Source organism: Heteronotia binoei, chromosome 12, assembly GCF_032191835.1.
Source record: "Heteronotia binoei isolate CCM8104 ecotype False Entrance Well chromosome 12, APGP_CSIRO_Hbin_v1, whole genome shotgun sequence".
In the NCBI taxonomy this organism is placed as follows: domain Eukaryota; kingdom Metazoa; phylum Chordata; class Lepidosauria; order Squamata; family Gekkonidae; genus Heteronotia; species Heteronotia binoei.
In genome coordinates this window covers 53,675,162-53,698,218 of record NC_083234.1, presented here as the reverse complement: position 1 = coordinate 53,698,218, position 23,057 = coordinate 53,675,162, and the positions used below count along the sequence as shown (strand labels likewise).

Sequence of the window (23,057 nt, the reverse complement as noted above, 5' to 3'; positions counted from 1 at the left end):
CTCCTAGAGTAATATGGATATAAGAGTTAAAGGATTGAAAAGTTTTGAAAAACAATTATGTACATAAATAGTTAACTTGGATTAACTTTTAAGAAGGTAGACAACATAATTATCTTGTAATTTGGTAGATTTGCTCTTAACAGATAAAGATATTTGTTTCTTATGCTCATTTTAATGATGACATTGTTAAACTAATAAGCTAGTCTGTATTTTCAATAGGGTTGAGTTAAGCAGCAAAAATCAAGATGTGGAAATCTTTCTGGAAGAAGGGTCTGAACTGTTGTTTCCTCTGTGGGTAATTAGATATGGAATTTTTAATAAGAACTGATATGTGATTTTAAAAGGTCAAGTGAGATCTTAAGGATGGAAGAGTTTTGCAAAAAATGTTATATAAATAGTTAATTTGGATCAATTGTTAAGAAGGCAGACAGCACAATTATTTTGTAATCTGGTAGATCTGCTCTTAGTATGTTTGTCTGGAGAAATTGTCTATACTGAGACAGATAAACTGTTATGTTTTATCTTTAGCTTGGTTTTTTTTTTCTCCCTATGTTCTATGACATTTTAAATCTCTTTTCTTTCTTTCTTTCTTTCTTTCTTTCTTTCTTTCTTTCTTTCTTTCTTTCTTTCTTTCTTTCTTTCTTTCTTTCTTTCTTTCTTTCTTTCTTTCTTTCTTTCTTTCTGCTTGTATTAAGTTAGTTAGAAGGATAAAGATATTTGTTTCATATGCTTATTTTAATGATGATATTGTTAAACTAACAAGTTAATCTGTGCTTTCAATATGGTTAAGCTTAGCCAGCCAGTTCTGTGTTGAGACTGCTTTGACTCTTATACTTATATGTGCTGAAGAAGAACTGTTTAGACTTGCATTTTAAGTAATAGTTTAGTAAAAAAAAAATCTATAATGAAAGATAAAGATGGTGAAATATATAGGGAGAACCTCATACTTGCAGGTAGAAAGAATAGAGTATTTCATTTGGAGGTAGAATTGTAACTGACATATTTGCATTTTTCTTTGTTTCTGTTTTTCCCACTTTGTATCCGCCCCTTCCCCTCTTTAATGTATCTTTGCTTGTGCCTCTTCTCTTGGTAGTTAAAATCAATAAAAATTATGAAACATGAACAAACGATTAAAAGTTCATGAGGGGCACCCGTGTGTTTCTCCATTTCCCTCTTGAGAGTTCCGGCACCCCTTTTCCCAAAAAAAAAGCCCTGTAGAGTAAGCTGAGTGTGACTGGCCAAGTTCCCTCAGCAAACTGCCAGAGTAGGGTTGCCAAATCCAATTCAAGAAATATCTGGGGACTTTGGGGGTGGAGCCAGGAGCAAGGTTCTGACAAGCATGATTGAACGCCAAAGGAAGTTCCGGCCATCACATTTAAAGGGGTGACACACTTTTTAAATGCCTTCCCTCCACTGGAAATAATGAAGGATAGGGGCACCTTCTTTGGAGGCTCAGAGAATTGGACTTCCCTGGTCCAATCTTTTTGAAACTAGGAGGGTATTTTAGGGAAAGGCACTGGAAAATTTGGTACCTCTATCTCAAAAAACGGGGGGCCCCCAGAGCCCCAGATACCCACAGATCAGTTCTCCACTATACCCGATGGGAATTGGTCTCCATGGAGAATAATGGAGTGGCTAGCCGACATTTCCCTCCACCCTATACCTGCTTTCAGATGACCCCAAAGTGGGAGGAGGGCCTCCAAACCGGGGGATCCCCTGCTCCCACCTGGGGATTGGCAACCCTAATCCAGAGTAGTATGGAGATTTGAACCTGGGTCACCCAGATCTTAGTCCAGGACTCTAAGCACTACACCATGCTGGCTCTCTAATAGAATCTATAAAGCAGCATTAGGGGACAAGATGTCCAGTAGCTCCAGAATAAACAGCCTCTCCCCCCTTTTCCAAATTCACTTGCTTCTAAATGCTTCATCCTCCCTCCTCCCCCTTTTCCAAATTCACTTGCTTCTAAATGCTTGCCAAGTACATCAGCTCTCCTGTTCTTAATGCAACTGTTAATAATTGAGGTTTTGGCATTTGCAGAGTTCTGGACAGAGAGCTTTGATGTCCTGGAAGCAATAGCCCCACTTCGCTGACAATCCCCTAATTCCATCTCTGTGCTTGTACATTGTCCTATTGTTAGGCGACGGACATGCCAGTTAGGACAGGATGTCAGTCTGACTTGGCACAAGGGGCAGAAAACTGCAAGTGTTGCTGCTGCTGAAAATGTTGAAAAGCCAGCCTGTGAGACTGCGGGAGGCTGGGAGGAAAATTGAAGGTAGACGAGGGACGTGACAATCTTCTGCTCAAGAATGAGCACCAGAAAGTGGGAAAATTGAACCGACATCCTGGAAAATAAGCTTAGGCAATGAAATGTCAAGTTAGCCTGACCCACAAAAACCACAGAGATAAGGAGGCAAAGACAGGGCTGGATCACAGTAGAGCTGTATTAGGGGATGGGGGGTGTGATGCCTTCTGTGTACCAATGCAGAATTTGGTATATCTCTTGGACATTCTGAAGACCTTCGGTTTCATTTTGGCTTTTTAAAAAAACTGTTTCAGCCGGTTAACCAGCCCTGGCCTTTCCTGCAAAGAAAAGATCTGGCACCTGTGGTGCATGCCCTGGTTACATTTTGATTAGAGTACTGCAGTGCCCTTGAAAAGTTTTTAGAAACTTCAGTTGATATGGAATCCTGTAGCAGAATATTGACTGGAGTAGGTCATGGGGACCTTGTCACTCCAGTCACAGCCCATCAACACTGGCTCCCAATGTGTTTCAAGGCTCAATTTGAGGTGCTGGAGCTGACATTTAAAGGCCTGTATGGTTTGTGACCAACATACCTGAGGGATCGCCTACATCCTTAAGGATCCAACCATTACCTTCGGGTGCCCCCACCTTCAGAGATGAGGCAGGTGGCAACTCAGAAGAAGACCTTATCAGTCATGCCACCAAAGTTCTGGAATTCTCTCACTAGGGGAGCTTTATCTGTCCCCTTCTGTTGCCGTCTTCCACCAGTGGGTGAAGACTTTTTTGTTTTGTTGGTCATTCCCTCAGTGGTCTCTCCTTCCTGACCAGTGTTTCAATTGCAGTTTCTTTATGTCTTTGTAGATATTTTAACTCTGTTTTAAATGGTTTTAATGATGTGTCTTTTGGGGAGATTGATTTTAATGGTGCTAAAAAGTTATTGTATCATGTATGTTTTAAATGGTTAGCCACCTTTCTGGCCCTTGTGAGGGCAGAAAGGCAGAATATAAATTTTGTAACTAAATAAAGTGCTAGTCCAGGGGTGGTCAAACTGTGGCTCAGTAGCCACATGTGGCTCTTTCACACACATTGTGAGGCTCTCAAGGCCCTCACCACCCCATTGGCCAGTTTGGATAATGCATTTAAAGTTAAAGTTGCTTTCTTTCCACCACTCTCTTTCGCTATCTATTTGTAACTCTTAAACATCTGATGTTTATTCTGTGTGGCCCTTATGTTAAGCAAGTTTGGCCATAGTCCATAGAGTCTTAGTGAGGGACAGGCTGGAAATCCCACAGGCAGTGTAATGCTTCTGGTGAAACTCCTTGAGTGTGTATCAGAAGTTGAGTGGTGTAGGCTACACCTTAGCGCCTGGCTGGTTATAACAGGATTTTCCCAACCCTTTTTAATAATACTGTTTATTTTAGTGTTTGTATGGCACCTTCAAGTGTCAAGTGTTGACACTTCGGCTAGTAATTATCTTGTTGTAGGTATGTCTTGTAATTCCTGCAAATTGCTAATTGGTGGGAGGGAGCTGAGGAAGAATGACTTGCCTAAGGCCACATGGTGAGGTTGTGGCAGAAGTGAGATTCAAACCAGAGACTTCTGGATTCGTATATGGATCTCTTCACTCTACAGAGCTCCTTTAATTTAAACTGGAAAGCAGGGGTTTTAATCCATGTCCTACACTTCCAGAAGTGGAAGCTAATCCACTGAACAGATGTAGAGAACAGGAAGATGGCAGCTTTGAGGAGAGGGGAAACAAGCCAGATGGTGGAACTTCAGAACATGAGACAGTATTGTGGTTTGTGGACTATGTGCAGATATCTGTGATTTGCATGGTTTATTCAAATTTTGTTATTTGGAGCCAAGAACTGCAGTTTTTTCTTTTCCTTGGCCCATCCACAAGACCACCTTGACCAGTTTTCCAGTTCTGTGCCAAGGACATTTGAGAAAGCTGAATCTTGATAAAATACTTGGGTTTGCACGTTTGCTTGCTTCTTTATTTGCCCAGTTGTTACTATTATGCATAATCCTTCCTTTATCTAGTGGCAGGAAGAGAACTGAAGACCTGATTCAGTCTCTGGGACACTGATTTAGCCAGTCTCTGATTTATTCAGGCATTGCTCACTCCACTTTCAAGCGTTCCTGTGCAGCCATAAGAAGTGGAAACTTCATCTTCTGTTTTAAATACAAACTGAACTTCCCAGGAAGCTACACTTTGCACCAGTACTTCACTGTATTTGGATTTGCTATGCATAGCTGCGGCATTTTCTCAGTTCTAGATGTTGTCCCTGACATCCACATTTGAGCAAGTACTGTGGCACATCAGTTCTGCCCCAGGGAAATGTTGGGCCCGTGCATAAAGAAGCAGCTGCTTTAGATTGCCTTCCAGGTTAGGAGCTCTTGAATGTGTGCCACCACAACTCTTCAGCTGGTAACAAAATGCTGCAGCTGGAGCAAAGACGGGCTCTTGCCTCTGAGGCTAATACGTCAATGCTGTACCCTTTGCATTGGCTTCTGGTTCATTTCCAGGCCCAATTCAAACATGGTTTTCAAGCCTTATTGGCTTGGACCTGGACATCAAAAGGACTTCCTTGGTCCCTGTAAACCTACCTGCCCTCACGCATCAGCAGAAGCCCTGCCCGTGCCCTCCACCAGTACAAGGGCACTGAAGAGAGGGCTGTGCCGCCTGACCTCTGGAACATACCTCCCCTGGTGAGTTGCCTGCTGGGCTTGCATTCACACGCCTGGTCAAGGTGCTGTTACTCTGGTGCACTTTTAACCAGGGTTGACAGCTAAGTGAGTTCTGCTTTACAAGTCCTGGTTAGTTTATGTTTTGAACTTCTGTTTGGTCTGTAATTATTCCATTTTTAATGGCAAAAAGACTGCAGATTTATACCCCGCCCTTCTCTCTGAATCCGAGACTCAGAGCGGCTTACAATCTCCTATATCTTTCCCCCCACAACAGACACCCTGTGAGGTGGGTGGGGCTGAGAGGGATCTCACAGAAGCTGTCCTTTCAAGGACAACTCCTGCAATAGCTATGGCTAACCCAAGGCCATTCCAGCAGCTGTAAGTGGAGGAGCGGGGAATCAAACCCAGTTCTCCCAGATAAGAGTCCATGCACATAACCACTACACCAAACTTAAGGACAGTTGTAGGGTGAAAAGGTGGAGTAAATATATTTAATAACTGTTTTTTTTAAAAAAAAAACACTACAATTCCAAACTACAGGGGTTTTTAAACTACAGCTCCAAACCACAGTTCTGCAGTTTCATGGCTGACTGCCATTCCTGCTCTCAGTTCAAGGTGCTTCCATGTGGCAGCTGTTTTCTGCACAGGCTTGTATTGTGTAGTTGGCCTGTGCACTGCAACCTGCTCCTTTCTGCAAAGCCAGCTTCACCCCCATCACATTTGGCCTCCTGCCATCTTTTCCGGAGAGGAGGAGAGCACATGATTCCACTGGGGGAGGGGGGTATGACATCATGGCTTTGCCCAGCATCCAGGTCTCTTCCTCCCCACCCCCAGTGTCCTTGGGAGAACTTGGGCCCTGCATGCAAATAAGTAGGTCAGCTGCAGCCACAGCACCCTCCCTCCTGTGCACCTAGCACAGCAGGAGCTCTGATTTCTTTCGGCACCTAAAACTGCAGGATAATTTTGCCTGACGAAGGGAGCCACCCAGCCGTGCAATGTGGATAATGAGTGAAAATGAGTTAAATTTGGAAAACTAATGATTTTTTCGTACTAATTGAATTTTGCCCTGGTAAATTAATACCGTTCCCCCACACACCTTTTTTTAAAAAAAAGTTTTGACTACAGCATTTCCCATTTGTGGGCCTGCAGGGCTGGCTTCAGTGAGTGAGTTCAGGTGTTTTGCCAGGTGCCCAAGACTGGCAAAATGCCCCCAGCATCCTTCCCACCCATGCTGCCACTGTTGGCATTTCATGCCACCTGTATCAGGGTGAAGGAAGACATAATATAAAATGTGAGTTTCCAACAGGTCCTTGAGATCCAAGGTGAGTTCACTTTCCTGTCAGCTGAAATAACAGACACGTAAGGCTGCAAATCAAGCGCAGACTTTGCCATCAGTCTTGTCCCACCCACACATTTTCTAGGCACACGTTTGAACCGATCTCAGTGAGGCTACTTCCTTGGTAGCCCCACTGCTCTGCAGACATTATGCCTTTCTTTGTAACCCTCAGGAGTTCACCTTCTCCTCCCTGTTGGCAACTGAGCTGGGAGCAGCCTTTGTCTTAAGATCATCACAGGCAGGGATGAAGGCATGAATGATAGGCCCACCTCAGTAGTACTGCTGAGCAGTGTTCCCTCTAAGCTGCAGAGTCTTGTGAGCAAAAAATCTACTTTGTGAGCTACTGGTATTAAAATGGTGAGCTACTGGCATTAAAGTGGTAAGCTACTGCATAAATTATTGTGCTCTGGGGCCATTTTTCCTGAGCTAAGGCAAAAATATGTGAGCTGGAGGCTAAAAATGTGTGAGCTAGCTCACGCTAACTCAGCTTAGAGGGAACACTGCTGCTGAGTCTTGCCACAGGTACTGGTGGAAATTAGTGAGTCATGCCGCTCAAGCCATTCACCCAGAAAAGCAAAGGATGATGGTCATGATTTGCTGAATTTCTAGACAGCCTTTAAGTTAAGTTAAATATTCATAGTGGCTTTCATGAGGAAGTCAAGCCATCCCACAAAAAATGATCCCACCAAAACATTCATAAGAAGAGTTCAAGGCAATTCGATGTTGCTGTATCAGAGGCCCACCATTCAGGTGATGGATCTGTGGAAGGCCAGGCAAGGAGAGCACGAGGCTGCATGTTGCTGCATGTTAGGGGCATAGATGCTCCTGCAGCTCTCGGGGGTGTCAGTTTATGATGATTAATCTCAAAAAGGCACCGGGGCCTAGCGGGAGGCTGAGATTAAAGCAGCCTAGAGAGGAGACAGCATCTTCAAATGTTTTCTGCACACTGGGGCGGGGGGGGGGGTATCTTTAGAAGAAGGGGGAGATGGATGTCTGTGTTGGGCTTGTATCAAAACAGGTTATCTCCTCCTCCCACAACTTGTGTTTGCTGCAAACTGAGTGCCTGGGGTGTGGGCCGGTGGAGGCTGGGGCTGATGCAAGCAAGCACAAGACCAGCATAACCTCAGGAGGCACCTAATGGATAGGAAAGCCCAGCAGGTGCTGCCAAGACCCTTTTCATGTGCAGCGCAGAAGAGCAAATGATTCCATTATTTCTGGAGCAGACTCTCCTTGGCGTGCAGAGAATAGGGGCGCTCAGCTAAGTGCTGGCTCAGAGCCATCTGTCAAAGCCTCTCTGGAGTCTTCAGGGAAGCCAAGCAGTGGTGGCTTCTCCTGAGTGCTGGGTGAGTTGAGAACCAGTGTGGAGCAGTGGTTAGAGTGCTAGGCTAAGGATCTGGAGAACTCAGGTTCAAATCCCCACTTTATCATGAGCACGATGAGTAGCTTCAGACCATTCACTCTCAGTCTGATCAGTTTCTTATACGGTGGCTATTCTGTGTATGAAATAAAGGAAGGGGAAATGATCTTGTAAGCCACTGTGGAGCTAAGTGGAGGTATAAAAGCAAAATAGATCTTAGAAAGGACCTGTCTGTAGATTCAGCTCTGCAGAAAGAAGATGAACCACCTTAGTTCAGTCCTTGGTCTCTTAAACACACAAATTCCCCTTCTAAAGTGTGCAGAAGTGGTGGAATCCTTTGCTGCATTTTGGCCATGCATTGAACAAGTTTCATGCTTCCAGCCCCAATAGAATGAGAGAGGGAAGGAGTGGTCCCTATCCCTGTCAGGTTGGGCCTTGACCTCTCCTCTAGAGAGTCTGTTGAGCTACAATAGCTAACTGAGGCAAAATCATAAGGTGCTGAGGCAAACCAAGATTCATTTCCCAAAGTCTTGTGCTAGTTCTTTCTATTGCTATGGTCCCCATTTTCACATATAGGTAAGCAGCAGAGGAAGAAAATGGTTTTTCTCTTGGGGCTGTGGGTTTTCACAGAGTATCCTAAGAAGCAGGGCTCATTTGAGACCACCTTGGCAGGTGACACAGGCAGACCTGCACCTTTCTTGCTAGTTGTTCTTCATTGCTCTGTGGACTGGACATCCTCATGCAGATGGGGACAGGCTGTTTCTAGGGGATGAAAGGAAGCAGGAATAAGGTGGTGCTTTGACTAAAATGTGATGGTGACCAAGCAAAAGCTCCCTGAGCAGAAGTGGCTGTGGGATTAAAGAATCTGGTGCATGCACCGGGGAAGGATCATGTTTGTTTGCAAGGAGTTTGGGTTCTCACTGTGAAATCTCCACAAGCTCTCCGGTGTGCTGGTGATTGGGCTGTAGCAGCCAGCAGTCAAAGTTCTCTCCTTACTGTGTTTTTTTAAACCAATTTCCTCCAACCTACATGGATGCCCTTCTTCGGCTTCCCTGATTAAAGGCAAAAAGCTGAACATTTGAGACTCTTGTCTTCCTGGATCAGGTCAGGAGTTGGACTGTTGCAACTTGTTTCTGATCCAGTGCTTCAGGGGTGTTACAATCATGATGGAATACTGTCCTCTAGGGACATGGACAGAACCTTTGTATCCAGAGAAACTATAAATGCTGTAGGACTTTCCCTTCTTGTGACCTTCCTATGTGCATCTGGTTGGCTGCTGTCAGGAACAGAATATTTCGGTAAGAGACTAGGTCTGAATCCGTTTCTGTTCTCACAAGAAGGCTCCCATCTCTTGTGCTGGGCTACAGAAGCCATAAGGCTTGACTCTGCTTGTCAGAAATGATTCTTGTTCCCTTCTTTTCCAGGTGACGACTGCATCAGGTAGCAAATGCTTCTCGTGCCGATCTGCTGCAGAACGGGACAAATGGATGGAGAACCTGCGGAGAGCTGTGCATCCCAACAAGGTAGCGGGGAGGGGGGTCTTGGCTACCTGAGGCTGCTGATTTTCCACTGTTAAGAGTAACAAGCGATAGCTTGTTTTCCTCCAGTGAGGAGGAAGCTTGTTTTCCTCCAGTGAAACATTTGATCCCCCTGTATTTTCCTGAGATGGTGCCTTGAGACCCTTTCGAGGAGGGAAATGCAAGGGTATCAGAGTTATGATTAATTTAAAGAACTAGATTGAAAATAGAGTTCTTTTCAGTCGAGAATCAGTCGTTTGAAAAGGGGATCTCTGTTTGTGGTGTGGTGCGGATTCTCCTTTCACATTTGTTCAGGGACAGCTGGTTTTCCAGGTTTTTGTGTTGGTTTCCAAAATTTGTGCAAGCTGTTGGAGAAGAGATGAAATAAGATGCAAAAACAGCTACTTTCAACCCTGTGAAAAAAACATGATCTGAAATTGACCTGTAAGTGAATTTTCACACACATTTGTTTCCCACAAAGGATATTGGATGGTAACTTGAACACTTGAGGTAACTTCATGTTGTACAGTAAACCTCCTCTACCCTGGCCACTATGTTGGCTTTCACACATCTTACAATCATATGAGGCTGCCTCACAATTCCTCTAGCTCAGTAATGTCTGCTCTGACTAGCAACAGTTCTCCAGGGATGTCAGACAGTAAAAAGTTTCTCTGAAATCCTTCAGCTAGAGAGAGAACTGGGGATGTTCTGCATAGGAAGCAAGTATTTTGACCATTGAACTTTCATCTGAAGTGAGACTTCCCCTGTCTGTAGGAATCACTGCTCCTTTTCTAGTTTTCCAAGTGGGAATATGGTTGTGTGGGTTTTGCACTGCATTTCCACCCCAGAGCTGGCTGCATTTCTGCTGCATACCAGAACAACTATCCCTGTAGCTTCCTTGTTCCTAGTGCATTGTGACTCAGTTTGTGAGAGGAAAAAGATGATGATATTGGATTTATATCCCACCCTATACTCTGAATTTCAGAGTCTCAGAGCAGTCACAATCTCCTTTTCCTCCCCCCACTCCACCACAACAGACACCATGTGAGGTAGGTGGGGCTAAGAGACAACTCCTACAAAAGCTATGGCTGACCCAAGGCCATTCCAGCAGCTGCAATTGGAGGAGTGGGGAATTGAACCCAATTCTCCCAGATAAGAGTCTGCACTCTTAACCACTGCACCAAATTGTCTCTCTACTCTAAGAGAGAAGAACATGTTTGTCTGTTCCATTGCTAAAATGCAGCAAAGGGAAATCTGTGAGGGTGCAGCTGTTCTGGAGCAGCTTCTGTTGCTGTACTCATTCCTGCTAAAGCTTTTCTGCTTTCATTTTTAGACCTCTGGCAGCCAAATTAGAAACGGTGCCGTTTTTAAAGTAGATGATGGTGTATGTGTGTTATCAGCCTCTTTTTCTTCTAATTCCTACTGGTGAGACGAGAAAGCACCGTGATATTTGGAAAATGAACATAAGCAGGGGTTATTATGCAAATTCCCATGAGCTGGTAATTTCCTTAAAGTAAAAACATAATTAAGAATCGGTTCTGTTCTAACGCATTCCAACAATTAAGCTGTTCCTCCATTACTGCTGTGTGTAATTGCTTCCCCCTCCTTCTTGACCTTTTGTTGTTTTTTGTACGTCTCTTTTGTAGGACAATAGCAGGCGAGTTGAGAATATGCTCAAGTTATGGATTATTGAAGCGAAAGACGTACCAGCCAAGAAGAAATACTTATGCGAACTGTGCTTGGATGAGGTTCTCTATGCACGGACAACATGCAAGTTGAAAACAGACAATGTCTTTTGGGGGGAGCACTTTGAGTTCAATAACCTCCCATCACTCCGGAGCATCACCATCCATTTGTACAAAGAGACAGACAAAAAGAAGAAGAAAGACAAGACCAACTTCATTGGGTTGGTCAACATTCCAGCAGGCTCTGTCACAGGACGGCAGTTTGTTGAGAAGTGGTACCCTGTAGTCACACCTAACCCCAGTAAGGGCAAATCTGGGGGGCCCATGATACGCATCAAGTCGCGCTACCAAAGCATGAGCATCCTTCCCATGGAGATGTACAAGGAGTTTGCAGAGTACATCACCAACAACTATTTGGCTCTCTGCTCAGTCCTGGAGCCAGTGTTGAGTGTGAAGAACAAGGAAGAGATGGCCTCAGCTTTGGTCCACATCCTACAAAGCACTGGAAAGGCTAAGGTAAGCCCTTCCTATTTCCGTTTGACTTACGGCTTTGACCAACTCTACTAAGCCACATCAGTAGTTCTGGGGCTGGCCTCTTGGGCTTGGACCATGAACAGACTAATTCCTGCAGCTGCTTACGAAGATTCCTGCTAGATTAGAACAGGGGTCCATCTCATCCAGCATCTTGTCCACACAATAGCTAGCCAGTTGCCCTGGAGAAACATGGAAATACAGAAGCCAAGCCCTTCTAGCACTAGTATTCAAAGAGGTATTATCCTCTAATAAGAAGTTTCCTTTGGGAGCTAAGTAGGGTTATCCATGGCCAGTCTTTGGATAGGAAGCAACCAAAGAAGCCTGGGGTTGCCATGAAGAGGAAGGCAATGGCAAACCACCTCTGCTTCTCTCTCACCTAAAAAACCATGTGGATGTGATCATTGTGAGTTGGCTGTAACTTGACAGTACATTCGTCTTCTTCTTCTTCTCTATGGCTACTTGTCATTGATAGACCCCCTTCCTCTGTGAATTTGTCTAAACCCCTTTTAAATATTTTGATGCACATAGTCATCACTACATCCCCTGAAAGTTTTATTACTCATTGAGTAAAGTAGTATTTCCTTTTGTCTGTCCTGAATCAGTTGCATGCCAACTTCATTGGATGCTACTTTGAATCCAGACCACTTGACCAGCACAGATAAGGTAGAGACAGTGAAACATCTTGGAGCTGTTGGATCAGGCTAGCATCTACAAAACTTAGTAGCCCGTGGATTGTCATTTGTGGCCTATAAGAAACCAAGTTTCTGATCACGTGGAAGCAGTATTTCTTCATCGAACAAGTGGTTATTTGGAAATCAGTCTTAATTTGAAAAGTCTGTGGCAATTCTGGATCTGGAACAGACCAGACCATACCAGAAGAGTTTAAACTTAAACAGATGTTTTCTGAATTCTGTTTTCCTTTCTCAGTTGTACTCCATAGACTAGAGAACAGGGAAGAGGGTTCGTCCAGCTTATTTCCCCCGCACACCCTTCCTCCAGAAAGTTCAGAGTACATACATGACTCTCCTTTCTTCAGTCTTACACTCACAACAGCCCTGTGAGGTAGGCTAGGACAATTGAGAAACTGATCCAAGGGTCTTGGATGTTTCATGGCTTAGTGGAGATTTTAAAAAAACAACACCTTGGTCTCCTCAGTCCTCTAGATGCTGACTGTCTGTGATCTTGGGGATGGGGTTACATTCCTGTGGGGCATGAAGGGGCTGTATAGTCTGTGAAATGCAGCTGTGCCTCCAATGAAATTACACCTTAGTCTGCAAGTCTTGGCAGGTTTTTTTACATTCTTAGAATATGATTGCATTGTGCTGCATGACCTCTTTGGTTTGTGTTTAGCCCTAGAGGTCAAGAGGGGTCCTGTTGTGTATCAAAGCGTCATTTAGGGAGAGATGTGGAAGAAGAGAAGAGAGCAGGAGGCAGCTGTCATCTGGACAGTTATCAAGTGTCTGTGCAGTCTACTTCAACTCAGAGTGATTCTTTCCCTTGAGCAGTATCTTCCAGACCCAGTTACAGGAATAGGTTACAGCTGGTTAGGCGAAGCAACCCATTCAGCCCTGAAAGATGGGCAGCTCTGAAAGCAGCTCATTCAGTTTCTGATGGAAGGTTGCTCAGAATAAGGAACCATGGCAGAGTCCGGATGCTTGGTATAGTTGGATAGTTGATAGCTGTACTGCCAACCTATGCCCATCTGTGGTGGTGGTGCTGCTTCAGTGTACGGTGCAGTTTCCTCTCCTTGCAGGGTGGCCTAGTGGTGAAAGGTGCTTTAAGCCACCGATAGAGTATTTAACTTGCTGTAATTTAGACACTGAACAGAGTCAGTTACAGTGATGTTCAGGTGTTTGTTTTTGAAAAATACCAGTGCCAGGGAGTCCACTAGCCTGGAATTTGTATTTTATGATCCAGAAAGCCCTTTCCTCTCCAAATTGAAATGGCTGTGTGAGGGGCGGTGTTAGGAATAAAGGAAGCACACTTCGCACATGCATAGGTGTCTTTGGCATGCTTTCCTTTTTACTGGGTCAGAGTCCCAAAGATTCAAAACTGTCCCTGCAGCTAAGCCAGTTTGGTGTAGTGGTTAAGTGCACGGACTTTTGTCTGGGAGAACCAGGCTTGATTCCCCAGTCCTCCACTTGCAGCTGCTGGAATGGCCTTGGGTTAGCCATAGCTCTCACAGAGCTGTCCTTGAAAGGGCACCTTATGAGAGAGCTCTCTCAGCCCCACCTACCTCACAGGGTGTCTGTTGTGGGGGAGGAAGGTAAAGAAAATTGTGAGCTGCTCTGAGATTCAGAGTGAAGGGCAGGGTATAAATCCAATATCATCTTCTTCTAAGCCTCAGTTAAGCTTTGTGTTAGCAAGGGAGGCATGGCCTGAAAACTCAACCAGATGCCTGACTTGGCCACCTGGTCCTTGGGCTTCCTTGGAGGAGGGCTCTGCACATGGGAGCAAAGTCTCTGTTGCCAGTGAGTTCCCTGAATTTTGTGGAGCCAAGTCTGACTCCATGGTACAAGCAACTAATAATAATAATAATAATATTTTATTTTTATATCCCGCCCTCCCCGCCAGGCGGGCTCAGGGCGGCTAACAGACATGGGGTCCCATGATTCACATTAAACAATATAACAGGCATGGGAGTCCCATGATTCACATTAAACAATATAACAGGCATGGGAGTCCCATGATTCACATAAAACATAGCAATTTAAACATTAATTACAAATAAGTTATTTAAAATACATAAAACATATAAAATAGGTGCTAAAATAATATAGTCCTGATGTATATGAGATGGCTAAATATCTGTTCGTTCGTTATCAGGTTCTGTCTCAAATACCACAAGATGTCTCAAATGCCAACTGAAAAAGAAATGTTTTGCAAGCCCTGCGGAATTGGTTCAGGTCCCGCAGGGCTCGCACCATCTCTGGAAGGTCATTCCACCAGCGAGGGGCTATCACCGAGAAGGCCTGCTCCCTAGTGGCCTTCAGCCTAACTTCTTTTGGCCCAGGGATTGTTAATAAATTCTGGGAACCAGACTCAGTGCTCTCCGGGGTACATATGGGGAGAGGCGGTCCTTTAGGTAGGCAGGTCCTCGGCCATATAGGGCTTTAAAGGTAATAACCAGCACCTTATAGCGAACACGGTAGACAACCGGCAGCCAGTGCAGGTTGCGCAGCCCAGGCCGTGCAGGCTCCCACCGTGGTAGTCCCTCCAGCAGCCTGGCCGCCGCGTTCTGGACTACCTGGAGTCTCCGTGTTCGGTACAAGGGCAGCCCCATGTAGAGGGCATTGCAGTAGTCTAACCTCGAAGTGACCGTTGCGTGGATCACAGTTGCTAGGTCGACGCGCTCCAGGAAGGGAGCCAGCTGCCTCGCCCTCTTAAGATGGAAGAAGGCGGATCTAGCAGTGGCAGCTACTTGGGCCTCCATTGATAGGGAGGACTCCAGTAGCACTCCCAGGCTCTTGACTTTGCGCACCGGTACCAGTGGCGCTCCGTCAAAGGCCGGTAAAGTAATCTCCCCTCCCGGTCCGCCGCGGCCCACGCAAAGGACCTCAGTCTTCGCCGGATTCAACTTCAGCCCGCTCAGCCTGAGCCAGTCAGCCACGGCTTGTAGTGCCCGGTCCAAATTTGCTGGGACATCACCAGCCCGGTCACCCATCAATAGATAGAGCTGAGTGTCATCTGCATATTGATGGCAACCCAGCCCATACCTCCATGCAATCTGGGCAAGGGGGCGCATAAAGATGTTAAACAGCATCGGGGAGAGGACTGCTCCCTGAGGCACTCCGCAATCGAGTGGGTACCTCTGGGACAGTTCCCCCCCAATTGCCACCCTTTGTCCCCGACCCTCAAGAAAGGAGGAGAGCCACTGTAAGGCTAGCCCCCGAATTCCTGCGTCGGCAAGGCGGCGGGTCAGCAGCCGGTGGTCGACCATATCGAACGCCGCCGATAGGTCTAACAACAGCAATACTGCCGAGCCGCCTCGATCCAGTTGCCAGTGGATACTTCAGTTGCAGTCTTTCAGATGAGCCAGTGAGCAAACTTAGAACATGCGGGGTTTGCTGAAGGATCCCTGTGCTCCAAACCTTTCACATGCTTCATTGGGTTATCCATGTGAGGCCCTGTGCTTCTTGCAGAGCATTTAACTTGCAGTAGTTTAGACACTGAACAGATTCAGTTGCAGTGGTGTTCAGGTGTAGGGCCTGTGAGGTAGGCCAGTACAGTTGTTTTTTATTGCAGTTGGGAGGCTAACGCTAGAAGGACAGGGACTTAGGTAAGGCCCCTGTCAAGTTTGTGGCCTTGGTGGGATTCAAACCAGGATCTTCCTGGTTCACAGCTCAGTTGCAGAGCTAGAATGGTGCAATTAGCGGCAAGGCCAGGACTTCTGTCAAAGAGCTAGAAAGGAACAGGGCAGGGCAGTGTGTGATAGTTGACTGCAGAGCCAACAGCAGGTGAAAGGTGGCAATCCAACCTACCCTCGGCTTTCTTAGAAGGCCAGCTAGAATTCTAGATTGCAGACCTCACTTAGAAAAGAAAAGCAAGAGGAGAGAAGGTCACAGTGGGGAAAGGCACAGGTTGGGCAGGTTAAGCATATGCCTGTGTGCATCTACACACACACACACACACACACAGAGTTACTTCTTCAATGGGATCTGCTGCTTGTGTAGTTATTTTGCATCCACCTGGGTTTCAAATCCCACTCCTGTTGCTGAGCATACTGCTTCTCCAGCCTGGCTTCTGTGCTAACTTACAGGGGTTGCATGATCTGCAGCAGCTCTCTGAGTCTGTCTCAGGACTCCCGGGAGTGGGTGCCAGCAGTGTGTGTGGGGGAGGGGGGTGTAATTGGCTATCTATCAAGTGCAGCAGCTTTGAGTCAAGGATATATGTATTTAGAGCAACAACAGCCCCCCCCCCGGGTTGGTTGCTTTGCTGTTCAGACCTCAAAAGCTGCTGGTTTGACTAGCCCCGCAGCTGCCTTGTGGTTCCTCCTCCCCACCCACACCACCGATTCACCCTAAGAGACAAGGGATCTGATAATATATTTTATAAGAGGCGTTAGTCCAGCTAATTATGACTTTAATCAATTTTACGAGCATGCAACACGTCCACGCAGGCATGCAAACGAGTTCTCCCCTCCTCCTGGCGGTAATTACGTTGTTTGAAGAGGATGCTGATACAGTGAGTGGCAGCTCTGGAGATAAGTGTGTGTGTATGTGTGTGTCCCTCTCTGTTGTCTTGTATCACAAGGAGGCCTTTCTGAGCATTCCTGGAAGAGCTATTTTGCTTCTTATCAGTGATTTGTATTCCAGGAGCAGCCATGCTGCTTCACACAAGTGTGCCGTTCAAGCAGCCTCTGTCTTCAGGGAACTCAGGAGGCGCTGTGTGTCTTCATGTCCTCTTTTGCTAGCCATTTCTCAGTCACAAGGCAGGGGCTCTGCTCAAGGTACTACCATAATCTTGCTGGATCAGGCCATCTTATCCAGCTTCCTGTATCCATCAGTGACCAGTCAGATGTACACAAAAAGGACATGAAAGCGACAGCAACTGGCATTGCAAGGTAGCCTGCTTCTGAATATGGAATCTCCATTTAGCTGCTGTGGCTAGGAGCTGGATAGACATGTGTTCTGTTTCCTCCATGGATTTATCTAGTGTGTTAAAAAAAAACACCCTTATAAGAACATTATCAGGTCCTGTGAGAGTGTAAGTTAATTTTGCCACTAAGTTACATAAGTTTATTTTGCACTGTGTGAAAAGGACTTTCTTTTGGCTATCCCAGATCTACTTTTAGAGAATTTAAGAGGGAGAGTTGCCCAGCATCGGGGTTACCTTCTGTCAGCTGCATGAGCTACCCCAGAACAAAGGTACATCTTGATGAGAAGGATTCAGTGATTTACACAGCAGTGGATTACTTTCCTCTGAGGATGGATAATTCTGCCACCTTCCCTGTGACTGATTCCTCATCGGCACTTGCTCCGCCTCATGCTTCTTCCTGCGCCAGCTCAAGCGACGGATTTCCCACTAGTTGCTCCATTGGCACCTCTCACGTTGTGGCTACGTCCTATTACTGTCACAGCAACAGGATGTTGGTTTTTTGGCGTTCCAGTTGCTGCAGCAGGAGTGGGAAGGAACCTCGAAGCAAGAGGTGCTGCAGAGCGACTGGTGGGGAATCGATGGCTTGTGCCGATGCAAGGAGAAGCGCAGGGGCAGAGCAAATGCCGGTGAGGAATCACTGGTGAGGAATCTGTCTGTATTGGTAGTGACTAAATGATCTAGTTGCATCCAGTGTGAGATGGGAGGTGGCAGCATCGTCTGCTCCAAGTGCATGCAGTAACTCTCTCAGAGATGCAGTGGGCAGCCTCCTCCATGAATTGGTGCTTTGGGCCTCATAGGTGTCTAACTTTTTAAAGTTTGTCTTGTGGCTCTTTAACAAGTCTCTTGCAGCACATGGTTTGAGAATGGTTGTCCCGAGAGTCTCAGCCTGTGCCTGAATTGTTGTCTTGGAAGGAGCAGAAGCAGCTACCAGGCTGCCTTGCTAGTTCCATTCAGAAGATGCATGATTTGTAGAATATTTACCCAAAAGCAAGGCTGTTTCCTCTCCTCTCGATATTCATCAAAAAAGGTCATTTTGTATTTGCATACAAGTTAAATTTTTATCCAATAATTTTCGAGTGTGTGTATTAATGTTTTAAAGAAGGCCATCTTACATTCAGGATTGCCTTCCTTTTGAGTAAATACAGTATTAGATTTCAGTTCATCCTAGCAGCAAGATGTGGAGGCTGCTACCGAAAGGGCAACAGCTGGACATTTCTTGCTACAGATGTGCTTGTAACCCATCTCTGCTGCTAATGACCCACCCTGTTCCCAGAACAGCACAGAAGGTGCCCCCCTCCTCTCCCCTCCAATGGGAAGCTGGGCTTATTCTTTTTTTCTGAAATGCAGATTAATCTTATTACGTTTATCAGTTAAAGCCTCTTTAAGGTTAGGACAATCCTGTTAATCAGGATTGCAGTGAGAGGAAGCCTTATTATTTCAAAGTCAATCTGCCGGCCAGTCACTTAGGCAGCAGAAGGGGTAGAAAGAGGTGACTTCAGCTTTGCGTGATCTCCGTTTGTTCTGTTGAATTCCCACTGTCCAATTGCAACCAAATCTAGCTGCAGTGTAGCTACTTTTTATTGGAACCTACCAAATTGTCACAAAGTGCCAGTTGTTTGCTTTCCCCAGAACTCTTCTTCAGGCAAGATAGGAAGATAAAGGTGGAGGGAAAGAAAAGTATTTCTAGGCACGATGGAAAAGTCTGTTGTAGCAATCTTAAAACAGTAAAGAAGAGATGTTGCCGACGTAATCAGATTAGATGGTCTTTATAGTAATCAAGATGGAGATTAATGTTAGGTTGTGCTCTGGGTGAAGACTCAACAGAAGCCAAACCAGGTAGTGTTACTCAGTAGATGAGGAGGGTAATGTAAAGTAACCCTGCCTCTGCACTCTTGCTTTAAGGATATGAGGTGCATCTTCCAGGATCTCTGCTACATATGTTTATCCAGTCCCCTCTTAAAGCCGTCTATGCTTGAAGCTGCCACCACCTTCTGTCCACAAAGTCCAGCATTCGTAACAAGAATTCCAGCATCATCGGGGTGCTTGGCCCATCTGAAACTGGCCAGGTGTCTACTGGAGGGCAGTAGTCCATCTCCTGTTCAGTCAGTGTGCCAATACAAAAGTATATGGACTCCTTCACTGAAAGGTGTGTCCTGTAGGAAAGGCCATGCCTCATTCTTTACTAGCTGAGCCTTGGAGCAGGGCTGGCCCTAGACCTTAGCAAGGCTAACTTCTGGCGCCTTCCCACACACACACTGATAACATTACCAAGTCACACGGGGGGTGCCCAATTTGGTGCTTCCAGAAGGCCGGCACCCTAAGTCAGGGGTGTTGAACTCATTTGTTATGAGGGCCGAATATGACATAAATGAGACCTGGTTGGGCTGAGCCATGCTGGGTTGGGCCAGGCCGTATGTGTACCTATTTATGATTAGGTAGCAGAGATATAAATATAAAGGACACAGATAAACACAAAGATTTGTTTTTAAAAACCCTTAAAACATCCTAAAACATTAGCACTCAGTCTTAAAGGTGCTGTCTTTGTATCTCTCCCATGGGATCCAGAGAACTGGGCAAAGGAAGTTCTGGCTCTTTCCTTCCTTCTCCAGGGGACCAGGAGGAGAAGGAGTCTCAGCCAAAAGAAGGAAGAGAGACTTGGCTTAGTAGCTCTGTTGTGCGATTGAGAGAGCCTGGCAAAGCAAGCTGTTATGCTGAAGGAAGCAAGAGAGAGGGAGCAAGCAGATGACAGCCAGTTGCTTGGGTCCTGATAGGAGCTCTCTGGGGGACTGATTCAGCCCCCGGGCCGCATATTTGACACCCCTGCCTTAAGCAATTGCCTAGTTTGTCTACTGGCAGGGCCGGTCCTGCCTTGGAGACACATGTGGCAGGCACATTGGGGTGCTCAGCTGTCAAGAAGAATTGTTACAGTATACTCTACAATCTCATAATAGAAAACCAAACTCAGGCACTAAAGAGCCAGTGTGGAGAAGTGGTTAAGAGTGTCAAACTAGAATCTGGGAGGCCCAGGTTCGAATCCCCACTCATGCCATGGAAGCTCACTGGGTGATCTCAGGCCACTAACATTCTCTCAGCCAAATCTACCTCACAGAGTTGTTGCGAGGATAAAATGGAGGAGTAGAGAATGATGTGAGCCACTTTGGGTCTCTATCAGGGAGAAAGACAGTGTGCAAATGAATGAAAGAAATAAATATGGAGGGGCTCCACCTCCTTCTCCCTTGGTGCTCCTTATGCCTGATTAATTCCAACATCGCCTCTTTTCTCCCCACCCACCCCTTATCTCTCTTCAATGCCCACCTCTTCTAAGAGACTTTTGGTTTTGCCTCCTTAGTCCCCCCCCCCCCTCAGATGAGTCTGTGAAGCTGCACTGGCAGCCATCCACCCCTTGCTTGTCTTTTTCTGTAATTTCACATTCATTGATATTCTCCTCCAAGCAGGGATCTGTCTGCTTTGCTTATGTGGCTCCGGAAGGCACCAGGTATGCCAGTAAGGCTGTATGAGTAAATCATCAGAATGGTAATGGGAGAGGAGGGTGCAGAAGATTTGCAGCCAGTTGGAGAGATGGTGCGGGGGTGGGGTGGGGGTGATGGGAGGACCTTCCAGGCTCTCCATTGACAGTCAAGATAATAGGCCAGCATTTTCCATCTCTGATGCGCAGGGGGCATTACTTTTTTTTCCTGAAGCAAAACAAGGCACATTTCATTCTTGCACTCAGAAGGTGCAAGCTGATCTTCTTGATCGACTCCCTGAAGGCAGGCGTCCTCCTGGCATCCACAGGATTACCCAGTTCATCTTGGGTCCTGCCACGGTCTTGTTGCTCAGGAATGGGACTTGCTTTCTGGGCATTTTCTTTGTTTTGAAAGAGAATTTATGTAATGTAGAGAATTTATATGCTACTCCTCCCAAGATCTGCTCAAGGCGGCTCACAAGTATAAAAAACAGAGCTTTTTTGTAGCAGGAACTCCTTCGCATATTAGGCCACACCCCTCTTATGTAGCCAGTTCTCCAAGGGCTTGCAGGGCTCTTATTACAGGGCCTACAGAATTGACTACATCAGGGGTGTGTGGCCTAATATGCAAAGGAGTTCCTGCTACAAAAAAAAGCCCTGATAAAAAGTACCACAGAATCATAAAAACAGCAACATAAGTTGTCATCAACATTAAAATCATACTGGATCATAAAAACAGCAGACAATAAACCTTGAGTAGCCTTGAAAAAATTAAGCAGTCCTAAAATTAGAACAACAGCAAAAAAAAAACCCTGAAAAAAGACTAAAACCTCTTAGTTAAAGCTTTGGGTAATCTTGCCCTGGTATCTAAAAGAGAAGGCATTTCAATGCCGGAGAGCCACCACTGAAAATCCCTGCCTGTAGTGGCCACCCACCTATCTCTCCTGGCAGGGGAAGCACAGTCAGCAGGACTTGGGAGGCAGATCTTAACTGGTGGTCTAAGAACATAAGAGAAGTCATGTTGGATCAGGCCAATGGCTCATCCAGCCCAACACTCTGTGTCACACACTGGCCAAAAAAACCAAGCACCATCAGGAGGTCGATCAGTGGGGACAGGACACTAGAAGCCCTCCCACTGTTGCTCCCCCCAAGCACCAAGAATGCAGAGCATCACTGCCCCAGAGAGTTCCAACAATATGCTGTGGCTAATAGCCACAGATGGACTTCTGCTCTGAACAGCACTTCTACGATTCACCTGCACCTATCAGCAGGAGCTCATACTGGGCAGCGTATTCTTTACTGCAGGCCACTGCCACGAATGTCATAGTGGCAGAGGAGGGTGAGAAGAAACCAGTGCTGCCCAAGTTCTTCTTCTTCCTCTGGGCATGGAGTAGGAGAGGTGTCTAGCAAGGTGGCTGAATATTTCCAGCTTTAAAAGGGCATGGTCTAATTAAAAAAATAACAATAAAAGGATGCGTCCTTGAAGCCAGACAAAACATGCTCAGTCCCAAATCATAGTTTGGCCAGTTTCAGAACCACTTTTGTTGAGGCTTTCCAAGGATATTTAATTGCTGAGACAATAAAAAAAGCAGGGTGGGAAGGGATTGGGGGTCACCTTCCTACCTTCACCAGGAATGTGATAATCTCTTCCGAGCTGCAAGACTGAAACTGCGGCTGCCGCAGCCAGCACAAGCAAAGCGTTCCACCACTTTAAGTGCTAATAATGCATTCCGGCACTAATGGCAACGCTACTCATAAAATCTGCTAACAGTGCAAATCCATTTAAGCCCCTGAGGGCTGCAGTCAGCCCTAGAAATACGTTGGCCTCCTTTCCTCCCCCCTCCTCTCCCCACCCTTGTAAAAATTAATGGAGGGGGAGATACAGATGAAGACTGGACATTTGATCTGCAGCTGCAATCCGGTGCAGCTTGCCATGTCCTTGGGGAGGGGAAAGGGCCAGACAGTTTGGCTTCTGAACCGGACTTTGCTATGCCTTTTTCTTCTGTGCCCAGGTTTTCCTCGGGCAACTCCATCTGCTGCTGTAAAGAAGAGAAAAAGTTCTTATTCTCCTTTGCATCTGTGAATAATTGGGCAGGCCACAGAAATGCCAGCCCTCTATGGCCAGCTGCTGCTGCTGCTGACCTTGGGAACTGTGATGTGGCTTGCTATAAAATAAAACCCTATTGTTGTGGGTGGGTGTTTTATTGCATTTGTACACAAGTCGACTATGAGGAGCGAAGCCAGACGGGTTAGAAATAAAGAGCTCACAGAGTTCAGGGGGGAGGGTGCTGGTCTGGATTCTGGTTTCACAACTGAAATGACAGATGTGCATACCAGTGAATCAAGTGCGGGCTCAGCTGTCCCATTCTCCCCCCTTCCTTCAGGAAGGCTGTCCAGTAATAATAAAAATGACAATTGTACTTCCTTGTGTTTGGTTGTTTGTAGCTGTATTTATTTTTGGAGGGTATTTTAAAAGTACAACATTTTCCTTGAAATTTGACGGAGGAAGAGCTGTCACTCAGTGCCATGCATAATTGCTTATTTTGTGCGTCAAAGTTGTAGTCTGCCCCTGCCCAAGAACTGGACCCTAGAAAGAAAAAGGACATTTGGCCCAATGGCAGAGAGAGC

General features: G+C 46.0%; 1 protein-coding gene across 5 annotated transcripts in view; it reads left to right on the top strand.

Moving 5' to 3' along the window:
* DAB2IP (DAB2 interacting protein) overlaps positions 1-23,057 on the top strand; it is a 230,839-nt gene that overhangs the window by 184,042 nt on the left and 23,740 nt on the right. For all 5 annotated transcript variants that reach the window (XM_060251744.1, XM_060251745.1, XM_060251746.1 and 2 more), the window contains 2 exons: positions 9,054-9,152; positions 10,793-11,347. In XM_060251744.1, the coding sequence (XP_060107727.1) occupies positions 9,054-9,152; positions 10,793-11,347 (654 nt within the window). The remainder of the gene's footprint in view (positions 1-9,053; positions 9,153-10,792; positions 11,348-23,057) is intronic.